This window comes from Gopherus flavomarginatus, chromosome 1 (assembly GCF_025201925.1).
Source record: "Gopherus flavomarginatus isolate rGopFla2 chromosome 1, rGopFla2.mat.asm, whole genome shotgun sequence".
NCBI lineage: Eukaryota > Metazoa > Chordata > Testudines > Testudinidae > Gopherus > Gopherus flavomarginatus.
The window spans coordinates 28792906-28810665 of NC_066617.1; the positions used below are offsets into that span (position 1 = coordinate 28792906).

The 17760-nt window shown below is 41.0% G+C and overlaps 1 protein-coding gene across 8 annotated transcripts in view; it reads right to left on the reverse strand.

Moving 5' to 3' along the window:
- The window catches only part of SRPK2 (SRSF protein kinase 2), a 330809-nt gene that overhangs the window by 148746 nt on the left and 164303 nt on the right, over window positions 1-17760 (reverse strand). For 6 of the 8 annotated variants that reach the window (XM_050925651.1, XM_050925644.1, XM_050925608.1 and 3 more), the window contains 2 exons: window positions 16191-16274; window positions 13931-14082 (listed from right to left, as the gene is read on the reverse strand). In XM_050925651.1, the coding sequence (XP_050781608.1) occupies window positions 13931-14082; window positions 16191-16274 (236 nt within the window). The remainder of the gene's footprint in view (window positions 1-13930; window positions 14083-16190; window positions 16275-17760) is intronic. The other 2 variants (XM_050925633.1, XM_050925669.1) reach the window with 1 other exon arrangement.

Consider the following 17760-nt stretch of genomic DNA (forward strand, 5'->3'; position numbering starts at 1 on the left):
TCTATATGACTGCACACAGTTAAATCAAAGGAAGCTGTTGGGAAAAACAAGCAGGAGACAAAACTTCCCAGGAGATTACCAAGGGTACTCAAGAGAACTATGGGGCCATTATTATTGGAAAATGCCCTCCTGCAAGGCTTGCAGTTTTATTTTTCCTAGCCCCATGCCTAACATCAAAGGGCACTAAACTCTTAAAGACTCCAGCCCAGGAAGTTAGGAGGGTGAGCAGGCAGCACTGGCTGGAAGGGAGTATCTGACAGAGAGGCACTGAGGCTATATCTATACTACGTCTATACTACAAGTGGTGTAGCTATGCCGCTATAGCACCGCAGTGCAGGTGCTTCCTACATTGACAAAAAGGGGTTTCCCATCAATTCAAGCAATCCACTTCCCTGATTGATGGTAATTCTTCCATTGACTTAGTTGTGTCTACACCAGGAGTTAGGTTGGCTTAACTATGGCATTCAGAAACATAGCTAGGTTAATCTAAATTGTAAGTGTAGACCAGGCCTGAGAGAATGCTGCAGTGGCTGTCTGTCTCTCCAAGGCCAGGAGCACGGGTGTCGAGGCTCAGTGGAACTTACCCAAAACTTGTAAGGAAAGAATAAAGTTTAGGTAATATTCACGTGTGTAGGCCTTATTCATAATCTTAATACAAGACTCTGACTAGTTCGTTCCTGTTGACTATTAAACAATACTTTGTTTTTAAAAGGCTGCAATGTGTCACTGATATATTTTCTGGTCACAAAGCTCCCAATTCAAATTGGCCCTGCTAAAGTAGCCACAGCGAGAAAGAAGGGTTCTGAAGCCTAGTGGTTCAGTCTAAGAATGGCAGAATTTTGGGACACTCCCTAAAGTGAGGTAGAGGCCCAGGGCCTATCAGTAGGAGGGATGCACTGAAGAGAGATACAAGGTAGAGCTCACCTTGTGGTCCATGACACTCCATAACTGGGAACATGATGTCTTGATTTTAAAAATGCACTGTGGTAACTAAAAAAAGACATGTCTCATTTCCAAACCTTAGATTCTTAACTCTCAAGCAACAGATTTTTTTGTTAAATAGCACTCCAAATCTGGATCAGACCAGATTTCTTCAAGAAAAAATCTAGAGCATATTTACTCAAAAGGAAATACTGAAACTTTGCTATCCACTTCATATTCAAAGGTAGCAGATAGCTTAGGCTTCTTAAGATGGGAAGCCCTGATCCTGCCCATGCCTATGCATAGTCCAAAGGTTTTGTCTATAGCAGTTACCAATATTATGCATTTCATTCTAAACATCTGGTCAACCCACACACACAAATACACTGCAGGACCACACACTGATGAAGAAATCATCTTACAAACAAAACCAAAGAACTAGCTTGACCATTTAACTAACAGACCTAACTGTATAGCTCGAAGGCTAGAAACTGAAGATCCGGATAAATATTAACTTGCTTCCTAACAACTACAGAACTGGATTACAATCAAAGGATTCATACCAATTCTCCATAAATCTAGGTTTAAACTACTAATTAGATAAAATAAAGAAAGACAGATCTCAAGAGACATTTGCAGGATAGTGGAAAAGGGAGGAAAGAGCAGTACCACTTCCTATTCCTAAAAGGGTTTGCATTTCTGAGAAGAATTAAATCTTTTGACCTGACAGCCAAGATTACGTACATCACTAACATACAACTTACTAAATCATTTCTTTTCTTATGCACACTCCATCTGTTGCATGAAACAGATGAGAAGCATAAAACATTATTTCCTGAGCAATCATTCTCTTGGCAAAAGATACAATTTTCCTCACTGAAGTTTTAGAAGCTGAAAATATTTAAGACTCAGTTTTAGCACCTTTAAGTTACACAGTAAATCTTTGTAATTAAACAGGACAAAATGAAAAATGTCTGAAATATCTTACACCTTCCCTAATAGTCATCAAACATACCAATGAACACAAATGGGTGCCAATTTTAATGTTTCTTTTCACTACTAAAGTGGTATAAATGGGTCCTACTGTGATTATATGATTCAAAATTATTCTTCTCCTTAAATAAGGATCACATTATTAGAATAGTGCCAGTTTCATATCAAAATTTATTTACTTTACCACTACCTCACCCCCAAAACTACTGCTGTAATAGAATTCAAAATGCTTTGTTTCTCTGTTTGCATTTTTCACAGCACCTTTTTCTGTTGCCCCAGGCGCTAATCCTGCAGACTTGCACAGGGGTAACTTCACTCATGAGAGTAGTCAATGACACCACCCACACATGCAAAGTTATTCCTGTTCACGTTTGAAGCACTGGGGTGCTAATTTGCAGATCTTAAGCACCAGGTAACACCAGTACTAGGAAAAAGGGATTTTAAATATTGGTGTCTCCTTTGCCGTGATTAGTGGGATGTATTTCAATGCTTCATAGCACAAAAAAAGGTTATTTAGAAAGCAAAAGGCAAGTGAGTTATAAATAAACATTCATACGGAATTAGGAGGTATGATTGGGGTGTTCACCCCATGCTCGCCCAGAAGGGATTAATGGAGGCCAGATGGCCAAATAACCTATTAGGCTGAAATCTGAGAGGAAAGCCCTAATTAGGGGAAGCTCAACTGTGCGGGTACAGATGGGGCTTCCATAAAGCCGGGGAGCTGAGAGCAGGAAAGTAGTCTGCAGTCACTTTCTGGGAGAAGGGGGTGTGTTTGGTGGCTACAGAGACAACTAGCCCACATTTGCTCCCTGAGAGGAGGCAGTAGAGAGGCTGACTTCCTGGGGGATAGGAAGCAGCCCAGCATATAAGCAGCAAGGTTGGCAACTGAAGACCTTGGCTGCATGTTGTAGGGTTCCTGGGCTGGAAACCTGGCGTAGAGAGTGGGCCTGGATTCCCCTTCCTGTCACTGGGAAAGTGACACCAGCAGGACAGTGAACTGCCTGGATCACTGCAGGACTGACAGAGACTCTGAAAGCCTATACTCTGGAAGGGGGTAATGCTGAGTGACTTAGCCAGAGGACCGAGTCACAAAAAGCATACTGCAATTCCTGGAGCGAGAGCGGGGCTACAGACCAGAGGGAAAGACAGAGTGACACTGTGCAATCCCGGGAAGGGGCATCGATCTCGTGAGCTAACCCCAAGAGCAGCCAGAAGGAGGTACCAGCATAGCAATGAGTGGGGCACCGAATCACGGGGAGTGGGGGAGGTTAATGAAATTGTGTACTTTTGGGTGGTACAAACACCAGGATTTGTAAATATTCAGTGTTTAAGCAGTACTGCTCAGATCATAACAAAAGCTCTGTTGTGCTTTTCAGTTCTCCACAGAAAATAATGATGTTTCTGATGCAACTGCTGAACGCATGAGAGAGAGAAAGAGAAAATAAGAGAGATCATTATTCCTTAATGTCTCTTGAATGTATTGGTAATCGTAGCTGATGAATTCCACTGCTGTGTAGGAAATTATCCCCTTTGTGAACTGAATGAATGGGAGACATCTCTGGAAGAGAAACTAGAAAATCAGAGAGACGAAGTATTCCAACTGATGATAGTCTCTTGAGAGTAATCTCCAAATGTTTAAGGTTTTTCAGAAATAGGAGAACAATAGCATCATGGTTCATATATGCCTTCACAAATCAAGTAGCTGGAATTTTGAGATTTAATTACATTTCTAGACAAGTGGACGTTTAAAACAGGCCTGATCTAAAACCCACTGATGTCAAGAGGAATCTTTCCACTGATTTCACTGGGCTTTGAATCAAGTCTTCGGGGAACAGTGCCTGATCTAATTAAATCAATTTCCTGCACACAAAAGACATTCTCCCCTTTAATGATATTACATCAACTAATGACTATGACCTCACAGAAAAATGTAAGAGGCCTAATTTAACTATACATATATATTAGGAACAAGTAAGCTAGTCATGGTATTCTATGAACTATGTGCGTGCTAATAGATACTTTCATATTTTGTCTACTTCTTTAATTTCCCTCAGTAGATACTTTTAGAAATGCTTTTCTGCCTCTTATGTTATTTAAATCAGAGAAGATAATCAGCCCCAATTCTATACTGATGGCCTAAGAGTACAGTAAGGCTCGTCAGGTTGATAACTGCGCTCTTTCACTTTAGTTAGTGCTAGTTCAAATCAATCCTAGCCTAGAGACTGAAAAAATCATTCCCACCTGGGAGATGTTTGCTGGCCAATGTGAAATGAGCTAGAGACCCAAGTAAAGTTCTTAGCAGAAGCATTAAAAATAAAATCAATTAGGCACTGACTATGTACATTTGTTGGCACAGTTAATAGAGGTTCAAGTGTTTAATGTGTATGGAAGTCAAATTACCTGCTCAATCCTCAAAGCAGCCCACTTTGGGATTTCAGATCAAAGTTGATTTACTGGCAAAGTATGGTAATGTTTCACTGAAAAATTAATAAGGAGTCTCAGATGGTTTTGAGGATGGAGTTAAGAGAAGAGGAGACACACTAATGGAACACAGTAAGTTCCAATTTTTATATTCCTCCCCATTAATATAAGGTATGGGAAGATTAACAGAAACAGAAAAGGTAGCAAAAGGTGAATATGTGATGCTTGCAGACCAGGTCATGTCAGAGACTATTCTCTCTTGTGTATTAGTATAGATCAAAGCAATTAGTGTTTTGGGTGTTTAAACTTCATAAAACTAATGGGATGTTACATGCATTGTTTTCACTTATCTGTTCCTGTTATAATGTAATAGCAAATATTTAGATTATGTATACCCCTGTAATTAAATAACTCAGACATCAAAGAAGCCTTGGGGAATGCTAATGAAGGACTATCAGAAAAGTTGCTAATTCCAAAGCAAATGGCCACTGTGGTGATGACTGAGGTCAGAGATTCAAAGTGCATTCCTCACCCATTGTCATCAAAGGAAAAGCCCATGTGAATAGAGACCCTATCAGCTTGTCTTCTGACAGAATAAAATATAAAAATGGATTCCAGGAAAGATCCTTCATCTCCGAACTGCTTGGACTTTTACAGGGAAGTGTGCCAGATGCAAACTGGAGATTCAAAAGACAATCTGGGTACCTTGAAAGACTTTTGGGGAACTGGCAGTTTATTACATCTCTGCCACCATTTGAAGTTACAAACTGTGACTCACCTGTGCACATATTTTACCTGCTTTAATCTCTCAGTAACTCTCATTCTTCTTTCTTAGCTAATAAACCCTTAGTTAGTTTATTATAGAATTGGCTGCCAGCATTGTCTTTGGTGTAAGATCCAGAGTACCAACTGCTCTGGGGTAAGTGACTGGTCTCTTGGGATTGAGAGAAACCTGATGTGTGATTTTTGCTTTAAGTGACTATTAGCGCAAAATAGGCTAGAGAGTCTAAGGTGACTGTCTGTGACTCCATGGTAGGACTGGTATAGCGAGCCAGGCAGTCCCGTAACGAGGGCGAGGCAAGTGAGGCATTTGCCTCGGGCACAGAAAGCCGAAGGGCGCAGAAAAAGCCTTCCCTGCCGGAAGAAAAGCTGCGGCTCTCCCAGCTGCTGCTGCCTCTATGGTAACAACAGACGCTGGCCGGCAGAGGGCTGAGGGCGAGCAGCCAGCAATAGCACTTCACGAGGGGGAGTGGGAGGAGGGAGGCACACACATGCTTCACAGCCCTCCGCTCCCCCGGCACCAACCTGGAGGAGATGCCAAGGGGGCTTCCAATGGGAGACAGGATCATCGGCAGCGGGCCTCACTCACCTGAGCAGCTGCTGGGGCTTCCAGTGAGTGTTTGACCCTGTGATCTGCCTCCTCCCTCCCCCCCCTGCAGCCACCACTCCTGTAAACTGAGCAAGGGGCAGCCCCATCCCCCACTCCCAGTGAGGTTATGGCAAGGGGCAGCAGGGGAGGAAAGAAGCCACATGTGATGGCAGTTCCCTCCCCCCCTAGCATTCACCACCCCCTCTCTGGCCCCTAAACTCTGTCCCAGAGCCTGCACCCAGCCCTCCACACTCCCTCCCAGAGCCTGCACTCCTCCACCCATCCTGCACCCCACCCTGTGTGCACAGGGCCGGTGCAAGGATATTGCACCCTAGGCGAAACTTCCACCTTGCGCTCCCCACCCCTACCCCTTCTCCCAGAGCATCACTTATTATAAACTTTCAGAAATGAATACTGCATAGTATGGCGTTGTTCACTAGAATTAATTCACGTTCGGCTTGAAAATTTATTAATTTCATTATTTAGTCTACATATTTAATGAAAATAAATGAATAACCTGACAGGGTGTGGGGCTGGCTGACTTCGGGCAGGAGGTTGAGGCAGGGCCTGGCTGGAGACGGGGTGTGGGGCCAGCTGGCTTCGGGCAGGGGTGTGTGGCAGGGGCTGGCTGGAGACAGGGGAGTGCGGGGCTGGCTGGCTTTGGGCAGAGGGGTGCGGCAGGGCCTGGCTGGAAACAGGGGATGTGGGGCTGGCTTCCAGCAGGGGGGTGCGGCAGGGGCTGGCTGGAGAAAGGGCAGGGGGGTGCGGCAGGGGCTGGCTGGAGGCAGGGCAGGGGGGTGCGGCAGGGGTTGCTGGAGACAGAGGGTGTGGGGTTGGCTGGAGGCAAGGCAGGGGGTGTGGGGCTACCTGGCTTTGGGCAGGGGGTGCAGCAGGGGCTGGCTGGAGACAGGGGGTGTGGGGCTGGCATGGGGGTTTCTGGCAGGGGAGGGTGAAGGTGAAAGGAGGCAAGTAGTGGGTGGGGGACTGACTAGGAGGGACGCAGAAAGCCAGCGGGGGGCTAGGGGTTGAAGAGGGGTGTGATGGTGGGGCCGAGCGGGGAGGAGGGGGCCTATTGCTTTCTACATAATCTTTTTATGTGCTATTTTACTGCTGTGATCTGGTCACTCTATGCATGTTGTTTCTTCCCCCCCCAACCCCAAACCTTCCTTTTCGACCCACAGCTGTTTCGGGCGGGCGGGGCGGCGCTGGGGAAGGAGGGTTTGTTTCCACGGGGCGGGTGGCGCTGGTAGGGGGAGGGGATTGTTTCTGCTGGCCAGGCGGTGCTGGGTGTGTGTATGTGTGTTTCAGGGGGGCCAGGCAGCGCTGGGTGGGGGTGGGGGGGGCAATTTTATATTCTTGCCTCAGGCGCAAAAATAGCTAGTTATGGCTCTGGATCCAGGAGTTCATATTTGTTACTGTTGTGGTAAAATCTAAATAAACCACTAGTTAGGGATGTCTGCCCTTGTTTTATGACAGTCTGCCTTAAGGTAGGCACTCACAGTTGTGAGCAACTCCAGACAACATGACAGAATACATACTCTCAAACTAATAAAATTACTCACAAGCAAGTTAGGAATCAATATAAGAAAAAGCAGACTTTGAGGTTCCTCAGCAAAATTACCTCCTCCAGGCTGGGTTCCCTGTGCAGAGACATATTCTCCTCAATCTCAAAACACAGAGTGAATGGATAACAAAAGAGAAATTTATTTTTATAGGGCTCCATATCACACCACCGAATCCATTCAGTCAGGTTCTTGTACATAAGATGTTATAAAGGTGTCGTTCCTTGCAATTCAGTCCCAACACACTAAAAGAAAAGTTACTTGTAACTAAGGCTACGATTTAATCACAGGTATTTTTTAGCAAAAGTCATGGACAGGTGACGGGCAAGAAACAAAAAATCATGGCCTATGATCTGTCCATGACTTATACTATAAATATCCCTGATTTAATCTTGGGGAGAGGTGGTGAGCCCGGGGGCCCACAGCACCAGCTGGGAGGGGGAGAGCCCCAGGGGCCCCGCCGCTGCTCCACCTGTCCCGGGACTGCTACTCAGGCGGCCAGCTGCACCAGCCACCGCTTGGGCGATTCCCAGGGCCAGCTGCTTTGGGCGGTTCTGGGGTCAGCCACACCAGCCACTGCAGAAGTCAGGAAGGTTGCAGGAAGTCACAGAATCCGTGACTTCCACAACCTCCCCGTGACAAACATGAAGCCCTACTTATAACTAATACTTCAAAGATATTGGTGTGACTGAGTCACACTGTCGGGGTGCTGGCACTCAGTCAGCTGGTCCAAAACTTTTGAGAAATCTGGATCTATTGGTAGCCAGGTAAGCACCATCATCACTGAACCAAACATTTGGGACCAAAGCCCTTGCCACCCTCAATGTCATTCCACAAAATCAGAGTTCTAAAACTAAGTTGGCCATGTAAGCTGCCTTAAGGATGTGGAAAGAGCCTTTAATCTTCCAGGAATACCTATAAGAAGTTTTAATACGATGTCTAATCCATTTTAAATGTGTGGCTGAGACAAACAACCCTATTGATTATTTACCACAGGTCACAAAATATCAACTGATAGGTGACTTCTGGAAGACTTTTGTCTTAACTAGATATTCAGGAACTTATTTGATCTAGCGTCCCCAGATAGATGATGACATTTTGGAAAGAAAACTGAAAACAGAGAAAAATACAATGTTTCCGATTAAACTGAGTTACTATGTCAGGAACGAATTTTGGGCCAGGACACAAGATCACTTTGTTTCTATGAAATACTGGTAAAAAAAATTAAAACTACAAAACCTGGAGCTCATTCACTTATGTCTGATATTATAGAAAAAGTCATCTTCGTGGACAGATATGATAGTTTTGCAAAATATATAAAATTTTCAATAACGAACAATGTTTTGATTACTCAATTTTCTTTCCCCTGTACTTCAGATACGACCTGATTTTAATGGTTGCTTCCATAGTATCTGGACTAGCTCAAGATTTTAAGCCAAGGGCATCTGATGATTGTTAGCCATTTCTCCGAAAATACAGTGTAATTTTTGTATTTCTATTTGTTCTCAAAGGTTAAGTTCCTTTACTATTTTGAGCAGTCTGAACTCTCTTACTGGATAAATTTAAAGTCTAAGCGAATATTCAGAAATGGATATATCAAATCTACTACACATTTAAGCTATGGGACCGTTTGAAAAACAGGATGCTGAGGCAGATAATTGAACAACTGAGTTAAATACACTCATCTTCTAGGAATAAGATAGTTCACTTATGCTATCTAGAAAGAAATCTGGTATTCTTTTTCCTTCCTGTCTATTTATTAAAATCTACGTACCCAAAATGTGATCCCAAAGGAAGCCAATGCAGCTCAACAGAGGTAAAATTAGCATTCTCCAGGACTAACATTTATATCAAATCATTTAACCAAAGGAAACTTTCTTTGTAAGTACAGTTATTCTGATAAGAAAACATTTATATTCCCAGAAGATATAGATAAAACTCTCAACAAGTAAATGGAAAGGATCCCAATTACTTCAGCAGGAATAGGATCAAGCCCTAAAGATATTAGATATGTTTTGGAACTGCTCTATTTGATACACAGATGAATATTTAGAATGAGCTTTTTCTTTTTATATAGTTTATTTATGCCCAAACTGGTTTAATTACATTCTCTTTTCCATTTAACTCTCCCTCTCCCTTTTTTGGCATTAATGAAGAATTTATTTCCATCACGATGGAATAACACCAATATTAGATATTTAGATTATTTCCCACATCTTGCAATACTGCTTTAACTTAGTCAGAGTAGGTTCTTAACTGTTAGGAATTGTATTAGCACAGGATCAAATGTTATATGATGTATATGTATTGACATGGCTGCATTGTCATGACATGCTGTTAAAATATACTTTTTATTATAAAACAAAAATCAATAAAATCCTAGCTTAAATATGAAGTTTACCTGAAAAAGAAAGCTAACAACATGGAAGGGAGACATTAAAAATGAGAACTCAGTCTAAGATAGCATGTGAAAAGATGCATGTATTTTGTAGCCAAAAGTTAAAATAGCAAGCAAAGATTTGCACATTTATATGCCATTGTGAATAGATAACAGGACAAATAAGTGGATCATTGACAGGTTTACAGTTATCAGGCTACACCATTATGAAGTAAGCAAACAAAGTGGAAGTCAAATATCCTTGAAATGTATTTTAAGTACAGCATATTTAAGCTAGGTATATTTAAATTATGTTAAGTGCTTGAATACAAATGCTAGAAGTCTAAATACTAAGATGGGTGAATGGGAGTGCCTAGTATTCAATGAAGATATTGAATATAATAGTGATCACAGAAACTCTGTGGAATAATGATAATCAATGGGGCATGGCAATACCAAGGTACAAACTATATAGGAATAATAGAATAGGTCATACTGGTGAGGGAGTAGCACAGCATGTGAAAGAAAGCATAACATCAAATATAGTACAAATCTTAAATGAATCAAACTGTATCACAGATTCTCTATGGATAGGAAGTCCATGCTTCAATAATGAGGATAGCAGTAGGAATATACTACTGATCACTTGACCAGGATAGTGGTGGTGATTATGAAATGCTCAGGGAGATTAGACAGGCTACAAAACCAGAAAACCTAGCAATAATGGGGGATTTCAACGATCCCCAAATTGACTGGGTACATATCACCTCAAGATTGGATGCAGATATAAAATGTATAGACACCATTAATGACTGCTTTATGGAGCAGCTAGTCCTGGAACCCACAAAGAGCATTCTTGAAAAAGTCCTAAGTGGTGCACAAGATCTGATCCAAGAGGTGAATATAACTGAACTGCTCAGTAATAGCAACCATAATATAATTAAATTTAACATTCCTGCGAGGGGCAAAAATACCACAGAAACCCAAAAGAGTAGCATTTAACTTCAAAAAGGGGAACTACACAAAAATGAGGAAGCTAGCTAAACAGAAATTAAGACGAACAGTCACAAGAGTGAAATGCCTGCAAAGTGCATGGAAAATTAACACACCATAATAGAAGCTCAAACTAAATTATAACCCAAGAAAGAAAAAACAGCAAGAGGACCAAAAAAGTGCCACCATGGCTAAACAACAATGTAAAAGAGGTGGTTAGAGACAAAAAGACATCCTTTAAAAACTGGAATTGAATCCTTCTGGAGAAAGTAAAAGGGAGCATAAACTCTGGCAAGATAAGTGTAAAAATATAATCAGGCAAGCCAAAAAAGAATGTGAAGAGCAACTAGTAAAAGACACAAAAATTAAACAGGAAAAAAAAATTTTTAAGTACATAAGAAGTAGGAAGCCTGCCAAACAATCAGTGGGGCCACTGGATGATCTAGGTGCTAAAAGGGCACTCAAGAATGACAAGGCCATTGTGGAGAAGCTAAATTAAGTCTTTGCATCGGTCTTCACTGCAGAGGATGGGACAGAGAGTCCCAAACCTGAGCCATTTTTTTTAGGTGACAAATCTGAGGAACTTTCCCAGATTGAGATGTCCGTAGAAGTGGTTTTGGAACAAACTGAAAAAAGTAAAGAATTATAAGTCCTCAGAACCAGATGGAATTCACCCAAGAGTTCTCTGAAGGAACTCAAATATGAAATTGCAGTGTTCCTAACTTGAGGTCTGTAACCTGTCACTTCAATCATTTCTGTACCAAATGACTGGAGGATAACACTGGTTTTTAAAAATAACTCCAGAGACAATCCTCGCAATTACAGGCAGGTAAGCCTAACTTTAGTGCCAGGCAAATGGTTGAAACTATAATAAACAACAAATTATAAAGCACATGAACATGTCATGTTGGGGAAGAGACAACACGGCTTTTGTAAAGAGAAATCATGCCTATTAACCATGATGGACAGGGATGCAACCCCATGCTCTGGGTGTCCCTAAATCTCTGACTACCAGATGCTGGGACTGAAAGACAGCGGATGGATCACTCACTTATTGCCCTGTTCTGTTAATTCCCTCTGAAGTATCTGGCACCAGCTACTACCAGAAGACAGGATTCTGGGCTAGATGGACCATTTGTCTGACCCAGAATGGCCATTCGTATGTTTTTGAAGCCTATAAATCAAGGGTCCCCAACGCGGACTAAATGCGCCCGCATCCTGGCCAGCGGTCGAGCATCCGCCAAAATGCCACCGAATTTCTGCAGCATTTCGGCAGCGATGCCTCTCGATGACATCACTCGTCGGAAGCAAGTGGCGTCATCAAGAGGTGTTGCCGCCAGAACACCGCAGAAATTTGGCGGCGATGCCTCTCGATGACACCACTTGCCGCCGCCGAGTGACATCATTGAGAGGCGTCGCCGCCAAAACGCAGCAGAAATTCGCCGGTGACGCCTCTCAATGACACCACTTGCCACCAACAAGTGACATCATTGAGAGGCGTCGCCACCGAAAAGCCGCTGAAATTCGGCAGCATTTCGGCAGATGCTCCACCGCCGCCATGGTCCTTCGTCTGGCGCCTGCCAGATGAAAAGGTTGGGGACCACTGCTATAAATAGATGGACTGGCAGTTTACTGACAGCTCAGTAAGTGACCAGATGTATGATCAGATCAAGAATTGAACGTGGTCCTCTTTTGCTTGACTGGAAGCGGATGAACAAACTGTCAAGTCACTGCACTCAGCCCTTAGGAGAACAGCGTATGAATTCTGTTGCTTTACAGTAGTCCTCCTGGCTGATTTGGAGATAGTAGTGACAGTTTCAGACGGAACAGCATCCAATTCTTCTAAACAGGAATGGTGGTCATCAAAATGAAGAGCATTAAGGTTTGAAGTGAAATAAAGTTGGTTAAAAAAAATGGTATCTTTGGAGCTTAAAGAACTCCTCCATCCCATGAAAAGCCTGGTATTTGGAATATTTTTGTAAGAATAATCAGTGTGGCATTTACTAAGCTACACAAAAACTGGTTTAGGTTTTTAAGTAAAACTTCATAATTTTACTGTACAACTGGTAGAATTAGAGAAAGACTGACAGCAACCAAAACACACCTTCAACAATTACAAGACTTTACTCTGGCCTTATCCAAATTCAAAGAATATTTTTTAGAAATTCTTTGGTGTATGGAATGCTTTGACAAAATTATGCACCTATTTGATGTAACATGCATAACGCTAAGAACAGGAGTTCTCATGGGGCAATAGATGTGCAGTTTTTTGATTGCTCCCAGTTCACATTAACGTTTTTTGTTCAACATTTACTTGTCTTTCACTTGTCTTGAGTTTATCTGCATTCTCCACTAAAATAATATTTTATACTTTACCAGATTCCCAGTGTTGTGGGACTTAGAGCAAAAATGCATCAAAATATGGTGCCAAGACTCCCTGCAGAAGTCGGGGCAATTGGACTAGCTGATGGGATCTAATTAGCCCATACACATCATGAGTCAGGCAGAATAGCAGAAAAATAACGGCATGAGTAAAGTTTCCATATAGTGTACAAGGACAGGATCAGAAGATTTTCAGTGAGTGAATGTGAGTCTCAATGGTGCAGAGATGTTAGAGCGAAGAATCAAAGAAATAAATTATATTCTAAGTATAGGTTATTATATCACCCCAATTACCAAAGTATTTGAAAGCCTTGCAGAGTTAAAAAATAATGTGTCTAATGTTGGTCCAAAAATGTTTTCTCCATTCCTTTGCCTAGGGGAAAGTAATAAAAATAAAAGTGATAAACATTGCACAGACAGATAATAGTGGCTTTTGTGGCCATTCTTAGGTTTGGTCTACACTTAAAAATTAGATCAACATAATTACGTTGGTCAGGTGTGTGGAAAAAGAGCACTCCCTGCCTGACACAGTTATGCCAAACTAACCCCTTGTATAGATGAAGCTATCTCAACAGAAGAACGCTTCCATCGACTTATAGCTAATCAGGGAGGTGGTGCTCATACATCAACATATAGGCAGCATCTATACTACAGGGTTACGCCAACATAGCTAAAGCAACATAGCAATGCCTGTATAGTCTCTCTAGTGTAGACATACCCTTGGTTCTTGCAGGAGTGAATTCTATAATCTAGGACCAGCACTAAGAAAACTCTGTTTCTACCACACAAAAGCATAAGCTTCACTCTAAAAGAAGACCATTCAAGTGGCTCCTGAGGACCAAAGTTGTCAAGGGCTATGTAGATGTTTACTATTTAACATTCAACTTTTATATAGTGCTTAATTACACAAACCTTTGCAATAATCTGCAGGGTCTTCTTGCTCCTCATCATCAGATCCTAGAATCTCCTCCTCTGGTTCTGGTGGTGCTGGCTCTGGCAGAGGCGGAGGTGGGGGCGGAGGTGGAGGTGGTGGTGCAGATGGAGCTTTCTGTTGAGGCTCTGGCCTGAAAATGAAAAGAAAGTACATTTACTGAGAAGCTTGGTCAGGACGCTAATTGAGAGTTTAGCCACAAAATCCATCTTTCGAATTTTAGTGAAATACATCTCATTTATTTTCCAACAGTTATTCTTTATATTATTTGGTAATGCCCCAGGTATTTCCAAAATTGTATGAAGGTAAAGCTGGCAAGACGAGACATGAAGACAGACCATAACACTGAAACAGTTCATAAAAGGTTTACAGTATCAGGAATAATTAGATATATAAAAATATTACAAATTCCTAACCAATACATGAAATACTGCACATATGCTTTTAGAGTCTGAAGTACTTGGAATCAAGAAAGAATATTTCTCAAAGATGACCAACGTGGACAAGTTATACCAAGTCTTCTCTGTGACAGCAAACAAAGAAGTTTCAAGAACATATTGCAGGGAGCAATCCTCCAACGGCTATTGAAATAAACTAGATGACTCAATAGGCTTTTTTCATATCTAATTTTTATCAGTAATGTAGAAAATCCCCTCAATATGGAAAGAGCGAGTAGTAGTAAATAGGAAGAAAAGACTAAGCTTCTTAGCTAGTCTTTGCTCAAAATATGCAATGGAATCAATCAATGGAAACCCACAGATTTTTAACAAATATTTAACAAATATGTTTTTGAAATAGTTTTTGAAATAGTGAATTGTTAAAGACATTTTGTACACTGATAAATGTTCTGGCTTCTGAAGATAAGAGATATCCTACAAGTGAGATGTCTTCTTGGTTTAGCTATTTAGAATACATTTCATATACGATAATTAGAATTATTACAGTTAGTATTTTGAAGCTCAGAGTTTTGTCAGATTTTCACATTTTGGCTGTCACTAGTTATACACGTAAGAAAAAGGACATTTAGATACCTATCTGCTAAACGTTTTTTTCCTCTTTCTCAAATAGGTTGATGTTGTGGAGGCGGGGGTGTAGTCAGACATATATACAGAAAATCTTATTTGCAAAAAACGAGATCAGTAATATATCATAGTGCTGTAGGTAAGGTTGATCTGAGCTTTCCATCATCAGCTATAACTATGCTTATTTTCACATCTATTGCAAATCCCAGCTCTCTGAAAGATCTCATTTAAGTTACCAGTGTCTCTCCATTAGAACCACAAGAATTGAGGACAGGAAAATACATTGGTGTAACATGTTAACTTTTCAACTCTGGAAATCTAAATTCAAATACTGCTCCTTGATCATAACAAAAAAGTATTTAAGTGGATTTACCTCAGTCCTACATGTATTCATATCACAACACATACCCCTCCACTTTTTTGCACAACATACAGTCTGTTTGGGAAAATACAACATTTGGAATAGCAAGGTACAGTTGGTCAGAAATAAGTTTCCTTGGCAATATGGGGCAGCTTGCACACCAGCTGCTATGCCTTTGCTCTAAGCAATATTAGAACCTGCATGAATATCCAATTTATCCCCCCTCCACCTCCTCCAGAAACAAATAGAAGAAGTGTAATTACGTTCTGAGTAAATTCTGAGATTTAGAAAAACAAATTTGAATATCTTTCAGCATCTTTTTTGCTAAGCTTTAGGCAGGAATTAACAATTTAAAAAAAAATAAAGATTTGAATTGGAGAGAATAGAAACAGGGGGAGGAAAAATGCATGCATAAGTCATATAGCTAGAGTCCTGAGTGGATATAAAATTTGTATCTGTATCCAATCCATGATCTTCAAACATGGTCCGAGGACATAAAGCAGATATCCGCAGATATGCAAGGCTCTACATATAGCAATTGCGTTTCTAAATATTTCTTTCAAGGAATTGGATTAATTTTTATTCCTTTTATTCTTCCTTTTTTGTTAGTGTCATTCATCTCTGTACTGCAATTTTTGACTGAAAGTAAAACTGAATTTGGTCTCACAAAAACCATTCTCAGCCCAATCACCATCAATCTTACTACAAGATCAATTAATGCACCTGAAATCTACCATCTCCAAAAACCTGGATTTATGACATAAATGAACAGATAGCATTAAGCCCAGCTGGATGTTGACAAAAAACTCTAATCCATTTTAAAAAAGAATTCACAGTGTAAAGCTCCATGTCACAAACCTTGAAACTTCATCTTCTGGACATGAGGCCATTTTGGATACCGTGGTCAAGGACTGTAAACAGTTCAACATTAAGACTGATGAGCTAGAAAACAAATGCACAATCATGAACTTGCACTTGGTTGGCATACCTGAAAACAGTGAGTCAGGTAACAAGGGCATATTTCTGAATGTCTGGAATCATCACATTGGATTACGTGACTTTAGAAACTATACTAACTAACTTCAGCCACAAGATTCTACATTGGATAATGTTTCAGAGAGTATGGCAATAATAGCCAGGTAGAATATACTCCATCCCCCTTCATCCCTCCACCACCACCACAGAATATTTTCACCAGACACCTATGCCAAAGGGCAAGTAGAGCAGAGTGTTGGGTGCAGAGGTAAAGTGTGTTTGGGGAAGGTGATAGGTGAAAGAAGGAGGAGAGAGGAGGAAGAGGGAAAGGAGGAAGGGGGAAGGTATGAAGTGGGCAGTAGAGTGGAAAGGGTGGGTGGAGAAGAGACGGATCGGGGGCAGCTGTGAGGTCAGGAGTGGAGGACAGGGTTCTGGCACTATAAAATTCAGCAATACATTACTCACTAAACCCTCTCTCTGAGGGAGAGAACTGTGCAAGATGCTAAAGCTACAATGAATCTACAGTGATTTAGTAGCAAGGAACTACTGTTCTATTTCTGCACCAGATATTGACAGTACTTAAGGGAGAACTGGGAGTTATCTCAGAAATAGGACTCTAACTTTTCATTACTCATCTTGAAGTAAACACCAAGGGATATCAAGAACCTCTCTCCAAAGGCCAAAAGTAGTCCATATTTTTAGAATTTGAAAAAGCAGATATTTCTGGAGAAATAGTGTAACAAAATGAAGCTTCATTTGAGACTTTTACAACTTACTATATTTGATTTGTTTTAAGAGGAGATTTTTTTTTCTGTTGCAATCCTTGCTATATTTGCTAGCTGGGAATTCAAGGATAGGTTGTTCTTATTGACCTTTGTGTATGTTATGTTAGCAATCGTTGGAACAAGGAAGGATGGAAGGAGGATTCTTGAAATAGTTTCTTGTCTGGCTATTTAGTATTTTATTTACAAGGTATAAAGTGTTGATTTAAAATTAGAGAGTTCTGTTTTGTCTATGGAGTCTGTGAGACTGGCATCTCTGGAGAGGTTAAATTTATTTGCTGCCTGAGAAGGGGATGGGGAAGGACAACACCTGGGTGATTAGTTATGAAAGCACTTCTCCACTTTTGTGGGGTTTTTAAACTAAACACATGCTACAGATCACATAAAAATGGTAACTATATCTACCACTTCATTTGGCTGCCTGAATTTTGGTCAAATAGTTTAATAAAAACTAGTTATGATACTTTACCAATGTTAAATTTTGTTCTCCCTCTACTACAATATTTCACAGTACTCAGCTGTGCCAGTGCTTATGAAGGAGCACTTACAGGGTTACTTTACATGTCCTCTTATTGAACAAACAGATACTATGAAAGCTACTCTTGTATTCCTCTTTGAGATGTATGAAATAAATATAAAATTAGTTATTGTTGAGATTTTATTTATAACTA